The 20,984-nt window shown below is 38.4% G+C and overlaps 1 protein-coding gene across 3 annotated transcripts in view; it reads right to left on the reverse strand.

The window, feature by feature from the left end:
• Positions 1–5,043: 5,043 nt before the first annotated feature.
• SYK (spleen associated tyrosine kinase) overlaps positions 5,044–20,984 on the reverse strand; it is a 52,279-nt gene continuing 36,338 nt past the window's right edge. For all 3 annotated transcript variants that reach the window (XM_038124452.1, XM_038124454.1, XM_038124453.1), the window contains 7 exons: positions 17,661–17,751; positions 16,822–16,999; positions 15,451–15,660; positions 14,842–15,031; positions 13,352–13,492; positions 13,034–13,146; positions 5,044–11,472 (listed from right to left, as the gene is read on the reverse strand). In XM_038124452.1, the coding sequence (XP_037980380.1) occupies positions 11,400–11,472; positions 13,034–13,146; positions 13,352–13,492; positions 14,842–15,031; positions 15,451–15,660; positions 16,822–16,999; positions 17,661–17,751 (996 nt within the window). In that variant the 3' untranslated portion in view covers positions 5,044–11,399. The remainder of the gene's footprint in view (positions 11,473–13,033; positions 13,147–13,351; positions 13,493–14,841; positions 15,032–15,450; positions 15,661–16,821; positions 17,000–17,660; positions 17,752–20,984) is intronic.

Consider the following 20,984-nt stretch of genomic DNA (forward strand, 5'->3'; position numbering starts at 1 on the left):
GTCTAGCTAAAGTCTGTTCCAGTCAGAACATTGATCCAAAAGGTACCTAAGAAGACACAAGAGTGGTGGCTAAAACTTGCTAAGACAACTGGCTTACCTTTATGTTTATGTTTATGTTTATGTTTGTCTCTTTTTTAGTCCATTTCCTCTTACACACAGCTTGAGGAGTGTATTGAAGATGAAACTAGGATAAAATTTGGATACTATTAGGAATTGTACAAGGAAGCCCTGGAGGGGTCATGTTTACCATTAGTCTGTACCAAATACTGCTCATGATCTTGCTTATTGCTGCCAAGAGCTGTAAGGCTGCAGTATGTCTACTAGGCAGACTAGCAACAACATTGAGAAAATATGAAAAATATATAAGTACTCAGAATCTGAAGGGAGGATAGTGAAAATTGGTTATTTCACATTTTTTAGCCCCCTCTAAACACATAAAGAGTCGAGTGAACGTTTCTATTAAAGAAATAATACTTGAATGAGAAATGTGAAAGGAATGCAGTCTAATACCGCTTTGGGCAGCATTACCTTTCCTCCATACCTTCCTCCTTCGGCCTTGCTATGGCCAAAGCAGCTGCAGCCCCTGCAGTGTCACCTGTTGGACAGCCAAGGAAGGCAAAGAGGGTGTCCAGCAACCACATGGGCAACTTGCCCTGACAGGCAGTTTTCCCACATGGTTTCTGGCACAGGTGCTGTGGGCTTTGGCGCCTGTCCTCCGCCATCCATCCTGTCACTGCTGGGGACACCTTGGCTCCTGCCCTCATCAGCACAGAGCCTTGCTCTGCCAGGACCAGGCATTTCCCACTGCAACCACCACAAAACGTCACCCAGCCTAAAAAAATTCCCAGGAGAAGGACATTTTCATGTCTGCCCCCCACAGCACATATTTTCTGGACAGGTCAAACAAGAAATCATCAACACTATTGTTTCTTGGCCTCTGAAAAGAGAGACGGGTGATTTTCACAGACAGAGAAGGAATCTGTTTTTTTGTAAATACTTGTTTTTACTAGAGGGATATTCTTGGTAAGGTCAGTGGTTCAGAACAGGGGTAAGAGTGGATAATTTCTTCATTTTTTTTTTCTGTGGGCTCACTGAATGGTCTGTAGTTCACCAGAGACCCCAGGACAGTGTAGAAACATAGTTTTCTGTATTTGTTTTCAAGTAAAGGATAAGACCCTTGAGTTTGCTTGGGAAGCACTGAAGCATGAAGAATGTCACTTCAGTGCAGGCTTGGCAAATTTGTCTTAATTTACTCCTTTGAACAACAATTTGATCTATATATCCATAAAAGGTTTCCTGATTGTGTATGTGTGTGCACATGCCTGACATACATAAAAGATGCAGTAAAGAACTGAAGATATTGAAAAGAAATCCCATAAAACATTTTTACACGAAACAGCTGTTTCTCAGGTCTCTTTAGCTTTATGCTAATTTCTGACAAGAAGCTTAAATTTTTAAGTGCAAGAATCTTGCTCTTTCAGCTATTATGTAAAACTTCTCTTTTAAGCCCAGGCATCAACATTGCTCTTTTTTCTCTTCTTTCCACATACATCTACATCAGACAGATTATACTCGTTCAGCAAGACAGATAGTCACTGCCTTTCAAACCTGTGCTATGTAACGTATTCTCCTTGACTCTCACTTTGAATAAAACTTTGTTCTTCATCTACCTGTAGACCAGGAAAAGGACAATTTGGCTGCAAAAAGACACGCTCTGGGATCAAACAGGGTGGGAGAGAGGGGCTTGTGCAATGGGTACAGCTCCACACTTGACTTTCTGTTCACCTTTATCTTCCATCATTTGGGGTTTTGGGGTTTTCTAGCAGTAATCCAAGCAGCTCATTTTGACAGATTTAGAGTGTTTCATACTCTGATTGGAATCTCACTGCTTTAATGTCTTTATTCAGACACTTTCTCTGATCATGGCACTGAAAGGGAAGTCTTCTGTTATACATAGCTTTATATGAAAGAAAGGAAGTTTATGTGATTATGGTAATACTTCTTAAAATCCATCAGACAAAGAATAATTTAGAATTCATTTATTCAGAACAGCAGAAGTTAATATTCTTTCCTACAAAAGATTTTCTGACATTAATATTTTCTTTTGAATTTCTGCTATTTTTGCAGAGGTTGTTTGGATTGCTTCACCATTACCATAGCCCAAACTTATTTTTATTTTCTTTTGGTTTTGGTCCTTTTTAGTCTTTTCAAAATACTGTTTTTCCTTAAGTAAATAACACTGCTTCCATTAAGATGGTATCAGAGCTCTCCTTCAGCTTTACTGTGGATTTATGTAAGTATTTGAACAGAACATTCAATTCTGTTCTCTGTTTTGCAGCTAAACATTTTAATGATACAGAACAAATCACTCCCCTACAACTGAAGGTTTAGGATTTAAACGACTTTGGATATCCTTTCATAATTTGAAAATTTCTGGTAATGGTGCACACTTACTGAGGCAATAGGGGAATAACATGTGTAAACATCGGTTTATATGTAATTTCTATTCTTTCAGTAGGAGTGATTGTTCTTTTTCTTTTTTCTTTCTCTGCTGATGACCTCCTCTATTTCTTCAGCATCTTTCTTATCTAAGATGCTTCAAACCTCCCTAAATGTCATTTTGAACTGAGCTCATAAAAAAAAGCTGGCAACAGCTTCAAATACTTAACTAGTTACTTGGGACCAAATTGTGTACTCCCTTGGCCTGACTTTGTTGAAAGCCATGCAGTTGAAAGCAGAAAAAATTTGGCATGCAGCCCTGAGAGAATTGAAGAGTGACAACCATAGGAGCAGTGATTCAGATTAGTCTTTGTATTAAATTCACTGAAGCAATACATCTGGAATGTATTAAAACAATTTTGTTGTGTGATCTGTCAGTTCTGTGCTATTATTCCAGGGTCTTTAAAACCCTTTCCTCTAGGTTAAATGAGTTTTGTGATTGCAAAATGACAGATGACAGGAGATGCTTTTCCTTTCCATCTTTGTCAGGGGAATCTGATGCATTTCATGTTAGGCTCAGTACCTTCTCATTATTTTACTGTGGAGTTGAAAATATAGGAAAAATTGCTTGCAATAAAATTTGCAGATGACAACAGAAACAGAGATTTGCTAGAGAAATATGAGTATAGAGAAGGCAGGAAATTTCAGAATCAGGTCTGGCTATTTGCCTTTTATTAATAAGGCATGTTGGCTTGTAAGCATCCCTGACCAGTGATGCCTCTGTGTGTGTGTGGGTGCATGTGTGTGTGCATGTGTGTGTGCACAAAGACAGAAATAACAGTTCCCTTTTTTGTTAAACTTTGTTGACCTCTGGTGATCTTCTTGCACACTCACTTCACCCTAGAACTCTTTGGCTGGAAGGGAGTTTTGTTCTTTGGGTCAGAGAGACGTTGGATGAGACCACGTGTTGAGGCCATTCTGATCTACAGATGTGTGTCCCAAGCTCCCTGTCAATCTTGGCAGTTTTGGAAACTTGGTTGGTTTGGGCTGGTTTTCTCTGTGGCCTTGTTGAGTTTATGGCTGCAGAGCATTTCCTGGAGAGCTTTAAAGGAAATGACCTTTTGGTTTATTCATTGTGACATGCAGACTGTGAGGAACAGAAACAAGCATCATAGAACCAATTTGAAGTGGTTTTGAGTTGCAGGTCAAATAATGATAAAAATAGACCTTGAAATTTATGGGCACTTGTCTACCCACTGTACAAGACTTCTTTCTGTGTCCTTCAGCTTCACTTGGTCACTTAAAGCTAGGTGGTAGTTTTTCAATCTAAACTAAAAGAGGGGGAAAGCTCAGCTCAAAACCCATACCCTGACACAGAAAAGAGACACCTTTCCGGAATATAACAAAAGATCCCCACCAACATGAAAACTTGCTCTGCGCATCATCATACCTGTGATGACATCTAGAGCCTCATTTCTTCCCTCGCTTTCTTTACTCAGACACGTAGACTGGCACTCCTACTGGGAGAGCCACAGAAGTGCCTGTCTAAAATATGGGAAGAGGAAACAATTGATTAGGCTGATCAGCACTTGTCTAAAAGACAGAAACAGCACTGCTGCGAGCCCTTCAACTGAGGTTTTCATTGGCATCCTCAGACTTTGCCCCTGGCTCATCAGCTGCTAGTGGTACTGCAGAACAGCTGTGCTGCATGGCTGTGCCAGGGTTGTTGACATTTCAGTGGAACAGGATCCTTGATCCTGTTCCCCAGCAGTGGCAGAAGGTGGTACCAGGTGTTCTTTGCCATTTCACCATTGTCTGGAGCATTTTCCCACAGAAGCGTCTTATGGCTGGCAGCTGTCCAGGGCCCTTCGCACAACTTACTTAGGGTCAAAGCAGTTTCTCTGGGTGGCAGGGGAATGATGGTTATGGTCAGCACAATGGGAATACAAATGGCCATGCAGAAGCAGGGGAGGAGTGAGCATGCAGCAGAATCTGCATGTTTTCTTCCTTGAAATGAGTTGGTCTGAACCAAGTTTGTCCTGCTGCTGTGGGCTTCCTGCAACCAAGAGCAAGACTGGAAGGTACTTGCCTGTTAATTAGTGGTGAGAATAAAATATTTCTGAAGTAAGGCATATTTATACATGGTTGCACGTTGCTAAGCACAGCTAAAGGAAAATAAACAAATCAGCCAAAGAACAGAATTTAATGTTACACAGGCATTGTTTTTACAAAATGAAAGACCTTTGTAAAATTGTGCTCTATCACACTGCCTCTACCACAAACATGGTACTGCTTGCTAGGCTGAAAGGTGAGCCCTATTGGTGACCTGAATGTTCCAGACCCAATTTCCAGCTACTTCAAATTTCTTAGCTTACGAGTGAAAGTGTGTTTCATAGTTTTTTTTGCAAGAGATGAGTATAGTGTCTGTCCCCCTTCCCTTCCCATCCCAACCCACCTTTTGAAGTTATTGATTTCCTGGTGACCTCCAAAAGGTATGCAATAAAATCTAGCCAGAACATCTAGCTAGTAACATCCAGCCAGGATATGCTGGCAGCAGATGAGCTCCTTGAGAGCAAAGACTTGCTGCATTTACTGGGATAAATAAATTTAAAGGCTCCTTCCCTTTCAAGTACATGTCCCAGTTTGTATGACATTTTCACTGTATGATGTTTATGTTAGGTGAAGAGGGTGCAGTATTTGGGTGTTTTTTCCACAAATGTTTGTTAATGTGCAGTAATCAGCAGGTTTCTGCTGAGGCCTGGGAGCCAAGCAATGGGACATGCTGGATTTGTGGGCCTGGCAGTGCACCACCACCAAATAAGACAGTTTTCAAGCAAAAAGTGTAGGTCTCACCAGTCTCACAGCTGTCTCAGAGTCCAGTTTTGGTGTGGCATCTGATGGCTTTATTCCTTCTAGCCATATTTCAAATGCACTGGGACCTTTTCATTTTGGGGGAAAGAAAGACAGAGACTGTCCTCAACCCAAGCAAACCTTGAGTATATTTCTTCGTCCAGGCCGCGGCTCCCTTGTAATTAAATGACTCATAAAATTGCTCACATACAGTTCTGCAAACAAACACAGGAATGTGTCATATTATTAAACGTTGTTGGGTTTTGGTGTTTGGTTAGGTTTTTGTTTTTTTCTTTTATATAGCTGGCATGGAAAAAGCTGTGGGAGTTTTGGGAACAAACTGTGAGCTTTGTACTTGCGCTTGTATAGCAGGAGTTCTGGTTTGCATTAACTCGGGTACAATGTGACACTGGAGGGAGAATTTCTGAGACATGATTCAGTCTTTGCTTTTTCCTGTAATCTGACTTGTGTAGTACTCCAGCACCAACAAGAACCACTACTTGTTCTGCTTATTCCTTATAAGTAGAAACCACAAAAAGATGAGGAATGCCATGCTCATTCCCTATGGCAGCTACAGAGTGGACAGACAAAAAGGAAGTCATGGCTGACTGAGGAGTTTAAAAATAGTACCTCACTGCTGCATGCCCCTGGGGAAGCAGTAAAACCAGTGAGTACACAATTTTAAAATACCCAATATGTGCATCCTTGACAGAGTCAACAACACATTTACAGAAGAAAAAAAAGAGAAGATTTTGTGCTCTAGTGCAGTAGAAGTGTGCAAAACATGAGGTGGATCCTGAGCGCAAGGTGTGTAGCTGTATGCATAGAAACAGCTCAGTTTGGGGCATTTACTGGCAACAGAGGAAATCGTGCTGAAACAAAATGATATTGATAATCTAGGTTTTTATACCCAACTATGGGTATAAAGATGTGTCACTACTGGGGAAAATTAAGGAAAACATTGAATCTAAATATGTATATTTTGGGAAAAGACACATCAAACCTAGCCAAACAGTTAATCTACATATGCTCCAAAGTAGGGCGGGCAAAACACCCCAAAGCGCTGCTCTTTGACAAGCTCAGTGAGCTTGTACCACTCATGCATTTCTTGATGTGTTTCTGCACCCTGCAGCCATCTCCTCGTTATCTAACAAGATAAAAAGTTTTCTTTTTATCTTCCAGAACTATCACTGAAAACTAACATTATTAATTCTTGCCAGATTACTGGAGGTGGAACCTGATACACCAGTCAGAGAGAAATCTTTTGGTAACACAGGTGAAATCTGTACATAAATTAGAAAAAGACATGAAGATGCAGCTACAGTGTTGTGCAGTAACAACTGAGGAACAAGTAATTATTGAACTCAAGTATGAAATAATGACAAGAAATGTTTGCATATGCGCATAAGGGTGTAATATTTTTAAAGGAAAGTCTTCAAGCTGTTCAAGAGACAACTATTAAAGTTCTCTGCTACATGTTCTGCTGCTCAGTCATGCAATTATAGTCTTGCTGTGGCTGAAACTGGCACAATTTCTTTTTATTAAAGCAGGAAGTAGGAAGAACAGATGTTGATGTTAATGCAGCCACTGGAGGTGGCAATGGAACAGGACAGTGTCATTGAATGGTTCTTCGCAAAATTTTTTCTATCTTTTTTGTCGTGGCAGAAATGTGTTGCATTTCTAACATGGCAGAGGCACAGGGAGCCTGGCACTCAGCTGACTGAACCTCTGACACATGGAGTGCTACATGGGCAGTGTAGCTGCAGGCGCAGGGCAGTGGCATTCCCCCATAAGCCCTTTGATACAGATAATGGTTTCTTGACTGACATTTTAAGGCATTTGCAGCAATGGATAGACAAGGGGAGTTAATGATCTCTGCACATTTACACTGGACTGGTTATCCAGGGACTATTTACATTTGAAGTAATGAATTTGAATGGACAGTAGTGTAATGCTTTCACCAGCTGCCTCTTGTTTCCTCTCTTCTCTGATTATCAGGAAATGTGCACACCTCCACTGCCTCAGGGAAGCAGTCATTATACTCCATGCAGAGTTAATTATATGTCAAGGAACCCAGTGGGTCTTTGTCTCAATTATCACATATGTGACAGAAAAGAACAAAATACCTATTTGGACACAGGTGCACAGCTCTAGCTTGGCTTCAGTGAGTGATTGGAGGACTGTTCTCAGGACTGGAACAGGACTGTTCTCTTACATCTCTCTGACTGCTTTTTTAACAGGAATATATAAGTTTTTTCCTTCTTCTTCTGCATGCCTTGCAGTCTTCAAGTCTTCTTGAGTCTGTTCTCACTAAACTTGGGCTGGTAATTACAACTGCTTGCTTAATGTTTCCCTATATTATTCAATCCACATGTCACCCTCATTCCCTTCCAGGCACGTGTGGGGCGTAGTCTGTATCTTTCCACGTGCAATCCCTCATTGCTGTGATCACTTAAAAGACAAGGGGACACTGAGTCTCAGAAATCTTGGTTAATGATCCACAGCTGACTACTCACCATATAAATAAATGATGATTCGTCCTCACATGCAACATTGCTTCACAGCAAGGAGCAAAGAGAGTGTGTCCTCTGTGACACGCAGGCACAACAACAGCCGGGGCAGAGTACAGAGTGCCAGAAATGGCCAGACAAGTGCTTCACTCCAACTGTGCTCAGGCATTGCCACCTCCTGGCAGGGCTGGGGTGACGACATCCTGCTGCCTTGGTGCACGACCTGGCTGTGCAGGCCAGGCCGCTTGCAGATGGGTTATCTGGCAAACTGGCAGGGCTGACTGTGCTGATTTAAGGGGTGAAAATTATGGGTATTTCTCACTGTCTGATTAAAAGCCCCCTTTTTGCACAGTGTTAGAAGCAAGGACAGGCTGAAGCAGGGCTTTTAGGGTGTCTGTGTGTGTCTTTATGGAAAAGCCCATGTTTCCCATACTTCAAAATCATACTCCATGGTTTTGTAAATTTGAGCCCTAATCAAAGGTGTAAATACACAGTTTTCCTCCAGCGAAAAGCCCTCCTAGCATGTTATCACCTAGTCCTTCTTTTCCACCAGCCTTCCTAACTACATCCTGCTGTTTTCTACCCCTTAACTCTGTCATGACAATCATCTGTAGGCCTATACCACCAAGTGGCACTTCTGAGACAAGTCAACCTAAAAATAGACAACCAGATCCAGACAGCCAAAAGAGAAAAAGTCCCTTCATGTCGGTTGATGATGCAGCCATACAAGTAGGAAGGTGAAGCAATTAAGCCAGATTTGCTCTAGGAAAATATCACAGGAGAACAGAGTCAGTCAGTCACTGACTGAACCTCCCCAAAGGTAAGTAGCTGCTTGAAGAGTTGTCTACCTTTCCGCCCTTCCTGTTTATTATTCAAATTCACATTCACAGTCATCCAGCTTTAGCTTTCCTGAGAACCTGAGAATGCAAAAAAGCTAAATGAAAGACTAAGATGTTGCTGTTATTTTTCTAGAATGCCTAGAACAGCTGTCTGCATCTGAGGGAGGCCCCATGTCATATAATGTGACTTACATCTTGCATAGCTGACATCTGTAAGGCAGAAATTCTTGGCTAGCTGATATAGTGCACTGACTCCTGGCATCTCTAACTTTCCAGATTCAGCACAGTATTGTTGTAAATCACTTTGAAAAGACTTAGGTGCAATAACAACGTGCACATTTTGGGAATTTCCTGCTATTTCTGTATTGATCCAAAAGCAGCCCAGGCTTCAGTGGCCTTATCTGTCCCGGTGAGTGCCTTTCACTCTCTGTAGGTAAATCTCAGTCTTCCTCAACAATCACAGTAACTCAGTACTTATACACACTGCACAGCATCAGGATTTTTTACAAAGCATGTAATTATGAAAGGATTCTTGTTAAGACAGCATATTTTATAAAAGTATCTTTAATTAAAATGTTAAAACCAAATAAATTTATTTCAAGATACTTTATATTCTCATTGTAAACTTTTATTTTGTAATAGAGAAGTTAAAAATAATCAAGTAACTCCAGAAAGCAATGCTGACATTCACTCAGAAGAGAAGAAATAATCCTCCAGGTTTGTTATATCAGACATCACTTTTAAAGAGAGTGAGAGCTAGAGATGAATATTTCTCTCATTCTGGAAAACTGAGTACTGTCACTCGCTGGTTCATAGAGATTTGTGCAATTTGTTTATAGCTAATATCCCCATAACTGTACTAATTGCACATGTAGAGATAACAAATTCTCTGCAACATAACTAAAGTGACAAAACACCTCTGTATAACTATGGCTAACTTCTACAAAAACTGGTCTTGTAGAAAAATGTTTCTTAAAAACAAAACAAAATTAAATCATCTTCAAGGCAAGTCACATTTGGTCACATTTGAAACATAGTCTATTACACTCAGTATTTTCCAGTAGCTTGTGGTGCCTTGCACTGGACAGCCAAGGCACCAGATATTATTTAACAAATAGACCATAAACTTAGTAAAAAGAAAAAAAAAATACCAGTAGCTTCTATATTTGTTTATAGTTCTGTCTTTTATGAAAATTATTTCACTCTTTCTCAGTTTAATTGCTCACACAATTTAATTACTAGACAAAAAAAATACCACTGCCTCTCTAAGAATACTCTGCTCACACAAAAATTAAACACATATATACTAACCAGCCATTTATATGCAATAAATATATCTAAATCTAAATCTTATTCTCTATATTCTTCTAAAATCTCTATATCTAGCAGAAAAAATGTAAGTAGATTCCTGAGATATATGCAAATGACAATAAAATAGCTGCTTGTAAGTAATAAGTGATAGAAATGCCTCTATTGATAATATTTAAAATGAGGTTGAGCAAGCAAAGCATAAGGGTAAAAACAGAATCAGAAATTGATTCCTTGATTTGTTATTACTCTACTATACTTCCAATTTAATGGAGACGTACACTGCATTACAGAAGAGTGATAACTCAAATGCCTTTTCCTGAGATGCCCACTGAGATTTGTCCCACAGGACAAATACTAAGATTTTGGAGCTGGTAATCTTGTTGTCCATCTGCCCATTATAAAATATTTGAACTAGACATGAAATTTAACTTTAGAGGGGGTAAGGTGTCGTGAAATTCTCAAAAGCTTTTTAAAGAAAGGTTTGAAGAAAAGATAGAAATGACTGCTGCTCAAAACCCAACACAAGGAGCCATGGTATACCCAAATAGATACATAGAAAAAATATGTCTGGAGAAGGATGGAAGAGCACAGAGAAAGGTAAGCGCTGCTCCATCACAGGTGTATTTTCAGGAATGCAGCGTTGGAGTTTATGTCAAAAATACAGAATCATAGGTGCTGGTATGTTTTCTTTCAAGATGAGATCAAGCCTCTGAGTTCCCAGTTTTCACAAGGAAAAATAACTCCCTGAGGACAGCTGGGCTGAGGAACAAATGAAGAGATGAAGAACAAAAGAAAATGGTCACATTTAAAGGATGTGATGGTGTTAGAAAGTCAGAACTCCCAATTCCCCTCTGCTTACTTTACTACTAGGAATAATGTGATTTGGTTTAAAGGGGCTTGGTGATAAAATCAAACACACTGTCAGTCAAATCATGTGACACACTTGCACGGTGAATTTGCTTCCTAGTGAGAAATGTTTATGCTATTCTTCCTTGAGGGAAGGGAAGGCTGGAACAACTAAATACATTTAAAGGCTAATAATGTTGATGACAAGAATTTGAATTCCAATCTGCATTCCAATATAGGAGAGGAAGAGGGCTCAAAGTCACTAAATAGATTTTACAAGACTGAAAAATATAATGCAAATAAAGCTGTAAATAAAAGGAAATGGAATGTAGCAAAGTACAAGTATCAAAGTACAAGTAGCAAAGTACAAGTATCTTATTCTTGCTGCGCACTTTGAGACTGTTACACTTCCAAAACTCTTCTGGGGCTGGATTTTGTGCAGAAGGTAAGAAAAGGCTGGGCAACCTTACAGATGCAAGGCTCAGCTCTGAGCTTTGCAGGTTGAAAATGGAAATACAAAAATTGAGGTTGCTTGGTTTTGGAAAATGTGCTGCTTCTCAGAGGGCGCTGGCTGGAGACAAGGAAGCTGCTGCTCTCCACGGTGTTAGTGGGAAATGTCATAATAGTAGTTACGTAATCTCATTTCGACTGCAACAAATCCTGGTCGGTCGTCAACACTGTGGGAAGATGACAAGTGTTACTGCGCAGGAAGGACAGAGCTGTCAAGGTTCATGGGCCTTACAGCCCTCGAGACTCTACCTCAGTGACAGACCACTTAAAGATGCTCACAGTATTTTAAGGCTACAAAAATGATACTACAAAATTAATACCAAGTGACAAATACTACTACAGGCATCCAGTCAGTGGATTTCCTATCACACCTGTTTGTGGTTGATGAAGGTACTAGAAGAAAGAAATGGTAAATCAGCTCCATTTAATTTTCTACTTCATTTACTTTAGTAATAATCTGGAGAAAAGAATATGTGCCGTGCAATATCTGCCTTACAATGGGTAGTACCATCACATGGAGTGGTTAAAAGCACTGAGAGGAGCCTACCCACACACCGTATGACTGTACCATCTTTCTTTTATATCCTCAATTGTTTCTTTATTTGGAGAACACAATTAAACTGACAACAAGCCCTTTCAATTTTACATTACATATTGAGATAGTTACTCTGCCTGACCTGAACCTTCTTTTTAAAATTTACTTTCTTTGTAATAATAAAGATATTTTAGTACAAAAACGAAACCAGCATGCTTTATGATATGTTTATTACTAAAAACAAAACCTGATCCCTTTCACTGGAGAACTGCTACAGCACTCCTTGAGTCAAACCAAAAGGTAGGAATTACTTTTTGGTTGCACGTTCTCTCTAGAGTACTAGGTTTAATAAAGCTAACAAAGAAGCAATGTACCTAAAAATGAAGTACCAGATCTCCTTAACATAGAACTTTTGGACAAACCTATTCTGATGGTGAACTGGAAGAATAAATGATATTGGAGTAATTTTGGGTGCTCTCTGGAGACTTCCTACAGTTAAAAGTAACTTCAGCAGACTAGTTTAAAACAATAAACTGTGAAAGAGTTTTAACATATTTTTGCAACATACTAATTCAAAAAAATCAGGTAGGCTTTATTTATTTCTGCGTTTCATAATTCTAATTTCTAAATGGGTATGAAAGAGAAAAAAATGTTTCTGACATTAGAAAAGATGACTTGTCTCTCACTGATAAGAAGTCAGTGTGGGATCCAATTTGAATATGTTCCATTATTAGAGAAGAGATAAACAGCTCAAAAAAATTAAATATTAAGAAATAGAACAAACATTTTGGCAATATGACTTTGAAATTTCAGTAAAGCTAAAGCCTTGGAAATTAAAATTAAATGAACCACAATTCAAAATAAAACAAAAATATTTGCTTACTTTCAAACATTCTTTTCAAAATGCACTAGACTGACATTTTTTGTATACTTACTTTTTATGATACCACATATTTTGTACATAACTGTTCTGGCAAACTCTGTTCTACAAAAGTGGCTTTTTGTAGTACACTCTGTAACTCAGATAATTTTCACCTGAAAGTGCAACTGACTTCTGCTCTTGGAATATGGTTGTAAGCTAAACTCCAGCTGAAAAGATGTATTTTGAAGTAATCCTTACTCACCACTTTTCTGGCTATTAATCATGTAGATTAAAATGTAATTCTATCAAAAGAGCATCCCATCACACTTACTTGTATGTCCAACACAATTTCATTAGACTATAGACTTCTGTTGGGCAGACTTCAGGACGTTCCATTCGTTCTCCTCTTTCAATCATCTGTGCAACTTCACCACCTTTCATTCCCTGGAACAGGGTGACCAGAACAGTCATCCAAGTTGCAAATGATTATAGCACACATGACAGCGTAACTCTAACACAGGTCTGGAATCGATTTTGGGCTTCCCTTTGACTCATTTGTTGCATCAAGTCCCTTTAGTTAGGAAAACATATTGGTTCAAATTTGCTCTGAATTTTTAAAGAAAAAACATGGCTAAATAAAACCGCTCACCTTGTATGGCTTTTGTCCATAAGAGAAAGCTTCCCACATTAAAACCCCAAAGCTCCAGACATCACTTTTGCTAGAAAACTTGTAGAAATTCATGCATTCTGGAGCATACCATTTGACTGGCCATTTTCCATGACTTTGTGCCTAAAATATGTCACAACAGAAAGAAAAAAAAGCAGACTAGATAAAATGATAAGTAGTAAACGACATCTGAATGCACATAATTAATGTTAACAAATCTACACACATTTGTACTAAGTACCATAACATTTCTGATGCAGTTAGCATTAGAGAAAATGGGTAACAGCTTCTTCAAAAGTGTTGCAAAAATGTTCTAATCTTCCACTTTCAAAATAATGCATTGAAATGAAATCCATGGTAAAAGAAAGCGTAGCCAAATGACTTTGAGTCACGCTTCTAGTGGCATTCAATTTAAAGTTGCTCTTTAGAACATTTTTTTTCCATTTGGATCTCACAAAGGCTAAGAGACATGTCCAGATGGTTGAAATGGGTGCTCTATTTCAAAGCACAGTGACTTTCTTGTGGCAAACTGCAGTTTACCTAAATTATGCCATAATACTGCTTTATGACCATTCAAGTGTCAAGCTATACCAGCACAGTGCTCGATCTAGTGACAGGGCCCTACTGCATCCTGTGGAGTTGTAAAGAAAATGGACTTTGATACTAATTCTCAAGGCCCTAAGACTGGGATTGACAAGCTAGGCTTGGCTGGTGGCAGTGATTTAAGATGCCTTTACTGGCAGTGATTTAAGATGCCTTTACTGGCAGCAGCGACTACTGTTCCTACACAGGAAGGTCATCACAAGGGAGCATGGGCTTGCTTCTCCTCTGCGGTGTTTCAGGGGTTGGATTATTACTTTCAAAGAGCTGATAAATGGAAATAAGCAGAAGGAAGAAGTAATTTGAATCGCAAGAGTGATATATCAGGAAAACAAACATAGACATGGTAACAGATATTGTCTCCCACTTTTTACCTGATTAAATGTTGAAATTATTTTAATCACTTGAGGTATACAGAGGTCCAAAGATTTAAAACCAACATAAACAAATTTTGCTTAGGTTAATTTATTATTTAAAAGTGGTATTCTTTCAAAAACCTCCCCTAATTCTGTTCTGTAAGACAGTGTATTAGTGCTACCCTACATTTTACTTGGACATGATGAGAACTGTTTTGCAACAAACACATTTTCCCCCATTTATATAAGGTAGTATCTCATTTCCACAATAACTTTCAATCTTCTAATGACAAGTTTATCAAAAGGAAATGAAAGTAGTCAAGTAAAAGGAGGGACAAGCTTTTTCTTCCCTACATGTCTTAATTTTGATCACATATTTTGAATTCGGTAATCTAATATCAGGTTATAAAATAATGAGTGATACATAATATTTCTCATATTCAACTGCATTTCAACTGGAAATACCCTTATTAAGCTATGATACTACACAGTTTTCATGTTGTGTTTAGACCTTACCTTGTAATAATTTTCATCAGCACTAAGAGCTTTAGAAAGTCCAAAGTCACTAATTTTGGCATAATGTTGGGTGACTAACAGCACATTTCTTGCAGCCAGATCCCTATGAACAAAATTATTCTCCTCCAGGTATTTCATCCCCATGGAAACCTGATGCACCAGCTCTGTTATATTCTTCTCTGTGACATGTCTGAAAATCACAATTGAATTTTAAAGAGGTCAGCAGTTCATTTTCATGACTTTTCATGGAGTTCAGGTACAAATCTTTATTCTGAGCTTGTCCACATTACACTGGGAACTTGATTCACTTACATTTAGCTAAGCTTCAAATTTGAAAAGGCAATCTAAGCTCTTGTCCTGGGCAAGATGATGTGTGATCACATCAATAAAGGGGAAGTTGAAGGATATATGAAAAGTCTTTCATTTATTCAAAATACTGTATTTTGGCAGAAATATTTGACAGTTTATAGATATGTTCCAGTGAAGAATAACTACAATCATTTATTATTACATTAACAACATATCAATTTTAATTGTCCTTGAAGGAAAAGAAAAAATAAAAGAAAGGAACTTTTCCATTCCCATGGAATGGAATCAAAGTTTACATACCTATTTTTTTGCAAAAATTTGTTCAATGGCCCAAGTTCAGCCATTTCCATTACTAACATCCAGGCCTCAGCTTCACATATACCTATCATTCGGACAATATATGGGTTATCCAGTTGCTGCATTACATTTGCTTCTCTCAGTAACTCATCCTTTACGGCTGGATCATTACTCTCATTCTTCAGAATTTTTACAGCCACAGGCTTGGCACCCCTGCAAAAAAGAATCCAGTTCTGAGACTAGTTGCTGAAAAATCAGTGCACCAATGCAGTCTTCATCAGATATTTACATTCACATAGTACAAACTGTGACAAAAGACAGAATTGACACTCAGGGAAGAAAAAACCAGCCATAACAGGAGCATCTATCAAATGCTCAGAAGACAGCTTAGCAAAAAAGCAAGAATAAAAAGAACCTGAAAAAATTACAGATTGTCATAAAATGCCTAAAGAAGCCTGAAAAAAAACATACTGGACAAAATTTTCTTGTCCACTCTGGCAAGGATAGCATTTTCTGGCAAGAAAAGCTATAAAGAGCTTTCTAAGCACTGGGGTGTTTTGCGGGAACATGCAGAAGTGCCAGGAGAGGCAGGGCTCTGAAACCCTGAGAATCCAAGCCTACTTCTGCAACATTCCATTCATACAGCAAACTGACAGAGTAATTGATGAGATCAACATAGCTCAAGTGTGAAACACGATAAAAATATACACAAGGTGAGATCAGAGCCCTTCAAATTCCTGCATCCTATTATGGGAAAAATAGAAATCCTTTCTGCCTCTGAAAACCTCGGTTAAAGAAATGCCTCCAACTTCAAGAGATGAGAGTGTGTACATAATCAGCCCATGCATATAAACAGCATACTGATAACATTTTACAGTGAAAATGCATGAGAAGTCAAGTACAAACAGGGTCTGTTCCTACTGACATGATGTGCTGAAAAATGTTAAAACATGTTCTGTCTTCTTGAAAATCAACATTCCAGCTTCAGCAAACTGGTATTTATCACACTTCAGGCAAAACTCTCTTTGCTATAGGTAAATTGTCCATGGCACTCTCCACGTTTTCTGCCAGAGATGTTGTGCAGATGGGAAATACTGCGTAACATTAGTACTTCTGCAAACTATGGAGCAAGACAGTGGGGTTCCCACTCTACTATTCCCATCGGGAGAGAAAATAGTCATGAACAGTAATTTCTGACTTTACGACAAAAATGAGTGCGTAAGTGTACATACAAAGAGAGAAACTGGTGAAAATTAACTCAAATTACTTACAGTCTGTCACCTCAAATGACACACAAAGATTACTGCTACTCCAAAAAGTAAAGGCTAGAACTTTTACATATTGGATTTCATGAAAACAGAAGGCAACACTCACTTTTTCATCTTATAGAAACCTTTCTTTACAGTACCAAAGTTGCCAGAGCCAAGTTCACCTTCCTCCAAAGTCAACAATTTCCTGTCAAGAGTGACATTTTTTGGTTTAATTTCATCTGGATCAGCATATGGACTTTCATAGACCTCAGTATCCATGGGTAAGGCCTCTCTCTGATCACCTGCAGTTCAAACAATGAAAAAAATTAGACATGATTTAAGAAATTTTTGCTGTCACAGCTAATATAGTCATCTTTTCTATGTTCAAGACCATCAGTGTGTGGTGCAAGGCCATTATAAAGAAATCACATGCTGTCCATCTATATGCATTTTAGAGCAGACCAAAAGACATTTGTGTCCTCCTGATGACATGCTGTAACTACTGAACATTTGTGCAGGGTGAAACCAGGAGGTTCCTTGACAAAATGAGGATTAAAAGTTGGCCCTTCTCCTTGGTACTTCCCATTAGTTACCTCACACAATTCTTCACTCAGAATGCTGCCTTATATGTACGTCATTCTTAGGCACCCAACTTCAACTGCATTATGCCTGGCACTGTGGATGCAACAGGGCATAATTCTTCTTGTGACATGCGAGAATATAGTTTTTAGAGTCCAGGAAATAACACTCCATTTCAAAATGGAAAAAGGGGTTTCTGCTAAATGATTTTGGTTATAGATGGTGACAGCTGGTATCTTCAGCTACCAGGCTTCTGTTATGATGGTGGCTATACCAATAAATAACAGAATGTGAAATATATGCAAGAAAAAAGAAATAAATATTGAGAAAGAGCTCTGCCACAAGGAAGAAAATTGCATTAATGGTATATATTACTCTGCCTACCTCTTTCTGCTCCTGTAAGACCTCTGTTCCTTTGCAGCACATACGGATTAAAAGGTGCTTCTTCTGCTGGGTGGCCAATAGTTGACTGAAGCTGTAGCACACAAATAAAGTTTTTCTCTTTAACAATGAATAGGTAGGTTAAAAGCACTTTCTTTTTGTCCCCCCCCGCCCCAAGAATTTTGCCATAATGTTTACAAGAGACACACAGGTGAGAATAAGAAAGAAAGGGATCCAAAAGAGGTTATTTCATTCTGAAGGTTATTGATAGAGCAGGCTAAAAGCACAGAAAGATATTACAAATATTTCAGAACATTAGATAAGAGAGAATTAACTGTAGTGGGTCATGCAGAAATCTTATTCTGCAGATATTAAATTTACATGCTCTTTTCAAATTTGTCATGTAACACAAGTAGTCAGAAGGATTTCTCTTTAATCTGTCCTTCCTCCTTCTTCAAGTTATCTCTACCCATGTCTAGGCCATAGAGAAATGGCCTGGCACAAATGAAAACAAAAACCAGTTTCCTGTTTCTCTTGTGGATATTACAGAGGAACTCTATTTTTAAAAAGTGGAAGCAACTGTAGTAAAAAGTTACTACTTTCATAGGCTTGTGTAGCATCAGGGACAAACATCATGGACCAGATACTAGGCCAGTTTGTCTGCTCTGAGGAGGGACATGATTACTTAATTAAGCACCTGGTTCAAATACAATTCTTCTGCCTTTACTCTAGACAGAGAAATAATATGGTGTACACAAACCATCTCACCCATTTTGTCTTCTGGAGCTCCTTGCCTGGCACAATAAAGTATAGATTAGAGAAACTACTAATCTGGTGACTTCTGTTTGTGAGCTGTTGGGAACATGGAATTACAGAATCTATTTCTGCAGGTTAGTTTCTTCTCAAGCAAAGACAGGCAAAGCTCTAGCGGAAGCTGTCCCTGACCATGGCAAAGAGATTGTAATGAAGTAACCTTTAAGGTCCTTTCCAACACAAACCATTCTTTGATTCTGTGAAGTTTCCTATAGTGAACTATTGGATGTAATAGAAGTTTTATCATTTGGAAACTGCATTTAGTAGGGGAAACATCTGACCTGGGAACTACAGACGTTGAAATCATAATTAAGTTATCTGCCCAACTGGATGAAATAGAAAAAGTTTCACTACATAGGTTTTACTGCAAACCATGTGTAGGAAGCCAGTTTTCAGCAATATTCTGGCCTGGTAGGATGAGCACATTGACATCAGGCACAGTAAGGGTAGTATTTCTGACTTGGAACAGTGTTAAAAGGCCATTTGCTGTCAAGGCAAGCCACGAAACCCCAAGACAGTTCTGGGATACATCAAGGAACAAACTGACTGATCTACCTTTCTCAAGGCAAATGAAGGTATAAACCAAGATCCTTAGCTCTAGTTTTGTTTTTCTAGACTGATTCACCCTGACAGCTTTCCAAGACCTGTGTCACTCTATTTTACATTTGGGGTAATTCACTCCCATTAAGACTGGAAGTTAACTGGCATACTTTGAACTGGCCAAATGTAATTAATGTACACCAAATTTTGCACACCTCAAGAATCCAATCACCAGTGGAGAACAGCTGGTAAAAACATAGCTCTGGCCAAGACATAGCTGAGTCCTCAAATTAGACACGTGAGATATTACTGCTCTTTGAAATTCAATAACAACAACAACAACAACAAAATCCAAAAGGATTGCATGATCTTGCTCTGCATAAAAAAAAATATATTTCATCACTTCCATGCTTGCAAATAAAACTCTGCAGCTCTGAATTGAAAATCACAGAGTGACACCAGATATAACAAAGTGGGTTCTCAGAGAGCTGCTCATGTTTAAGAAGACTCACAGTGTCTTATTTATCATTACTTAGCTTGGTTAATACATATAGAATTATTTCTAATTGTTGCAGATTCAGATTGATTAAATAACTTAGTAATGTCTTTTATGTTAATATTCCTACTTTCCTTTTTATTTACCTATCATTTAAATGCAGAGTCCTTTCTGCCCTACCCTTTTAAAATGGCAAGTAAAATTCTGCAGATCTTTTTTGGACAAAAGGATCTTTGTCTTAATACATCTAAAGTATAGGATAACTGATTAATTCTTGTAGTCTTACAAGAAACAGAGAATGGGCAAGATGACCAAGGATTTATTCAACCAATAAAAAGGAGTACAAGAAAAGAGTCCTCTAGAGGAGCCTTTTAAAAATGTGACATATGAATGAAACGGCTCCAACTACTCTAAATCTGACTTTTACAGTGCCAATTGTAGTTTTATAGTAAATAGCAGAGTTCGATTCTCATGGAGGCAAGTTGTACAGCAAGCGCAATATTCCTTAGGTTAATAACTCTGATTTGAAAAAATGCATAAAGTCATCTTCTTTTATTAAAATCTAATAACTAAATATTGCATGACAAACATTTCATTCACCACTAGATGAGAGGAGCTTTGGCTGTGGCATCTCAGTTGCCATTAGGTGGCAGGATTTGACTTAAATTGTGCAAAATGACAATTTTACATTAGTAAAACAGACTGAAAAAATTTTGATCTGGATCTAAAAATGTAACACAAATAGTGCATTTGTGAAATTTAAAAAAAAAATCCCAAAAGTGAATAAATATAACATAACAAATAAAATAAATATATTTTTTCTGGTTTATGGTCTGAAAGCTTTTGACATAGTAGAAGCAACAGTGTAATTAACCTAAAGGTCTAAAGTAAACTGTGCTTATTGGGGTTAATGAATCATTAAAATCTTTGAATACTTCAGAGCACAACTTTTGTCTAGAGTCTAAAATCTGGCAGTATGATGTGGGTCTAAGTATTCCAGGTAAAGTACATGTAAATGGCAATCAAATTTGGTTTCTGAAATTATTTTCCTAAATTATTGCTTTTACTCTGCCAATATGCTTCAGTCTCTACTTTGTATGTTGTCTAGAAGGCAGGAAATAGGTATTTGACAGCAGAAAGTGACCAGAGCATGACACAGGTTTTACCAGGTTAACAGACAGCTGTGAGACCAAAAATATGTCTACAGAGTACAGACCCGACACCCATTTTTTTTGAATCAGCCCAAAATGTGTGATAGTTTGGCATTGTATTTCAGATGGTTGAGAGCAGATCATGAGACTGTGTCTGTACTCATATATGACAAACACATATTGAAAAAGAGGTATGGGTCCTGTAGGGATACACAGCTGACAACAGCTGTTGGCACTTCAGCATAAAAATGAACTGAAGCTGTAGGAAAATAGTATTTGTTATTTATCAGCATTATCAAATACAGTATATAAAAACCACAGCTTTTT

The sequence above is a fragment of the Motacilla alba genome, chromosome Z (assembly GCF_015832195.1).
Source record: "Motacilla alba alba isolate MOTALB_02 chromosome Z, Motacilla_alba_V1.0_pri, whole genome shotgun sequence".
Taxonomy (NCBI): domain Eukaryota; kingdom Metazoa; phylum Chordata; class Aves; order Passeriformes; family Motacillidae; genus Motacilla; species Motacilla alba.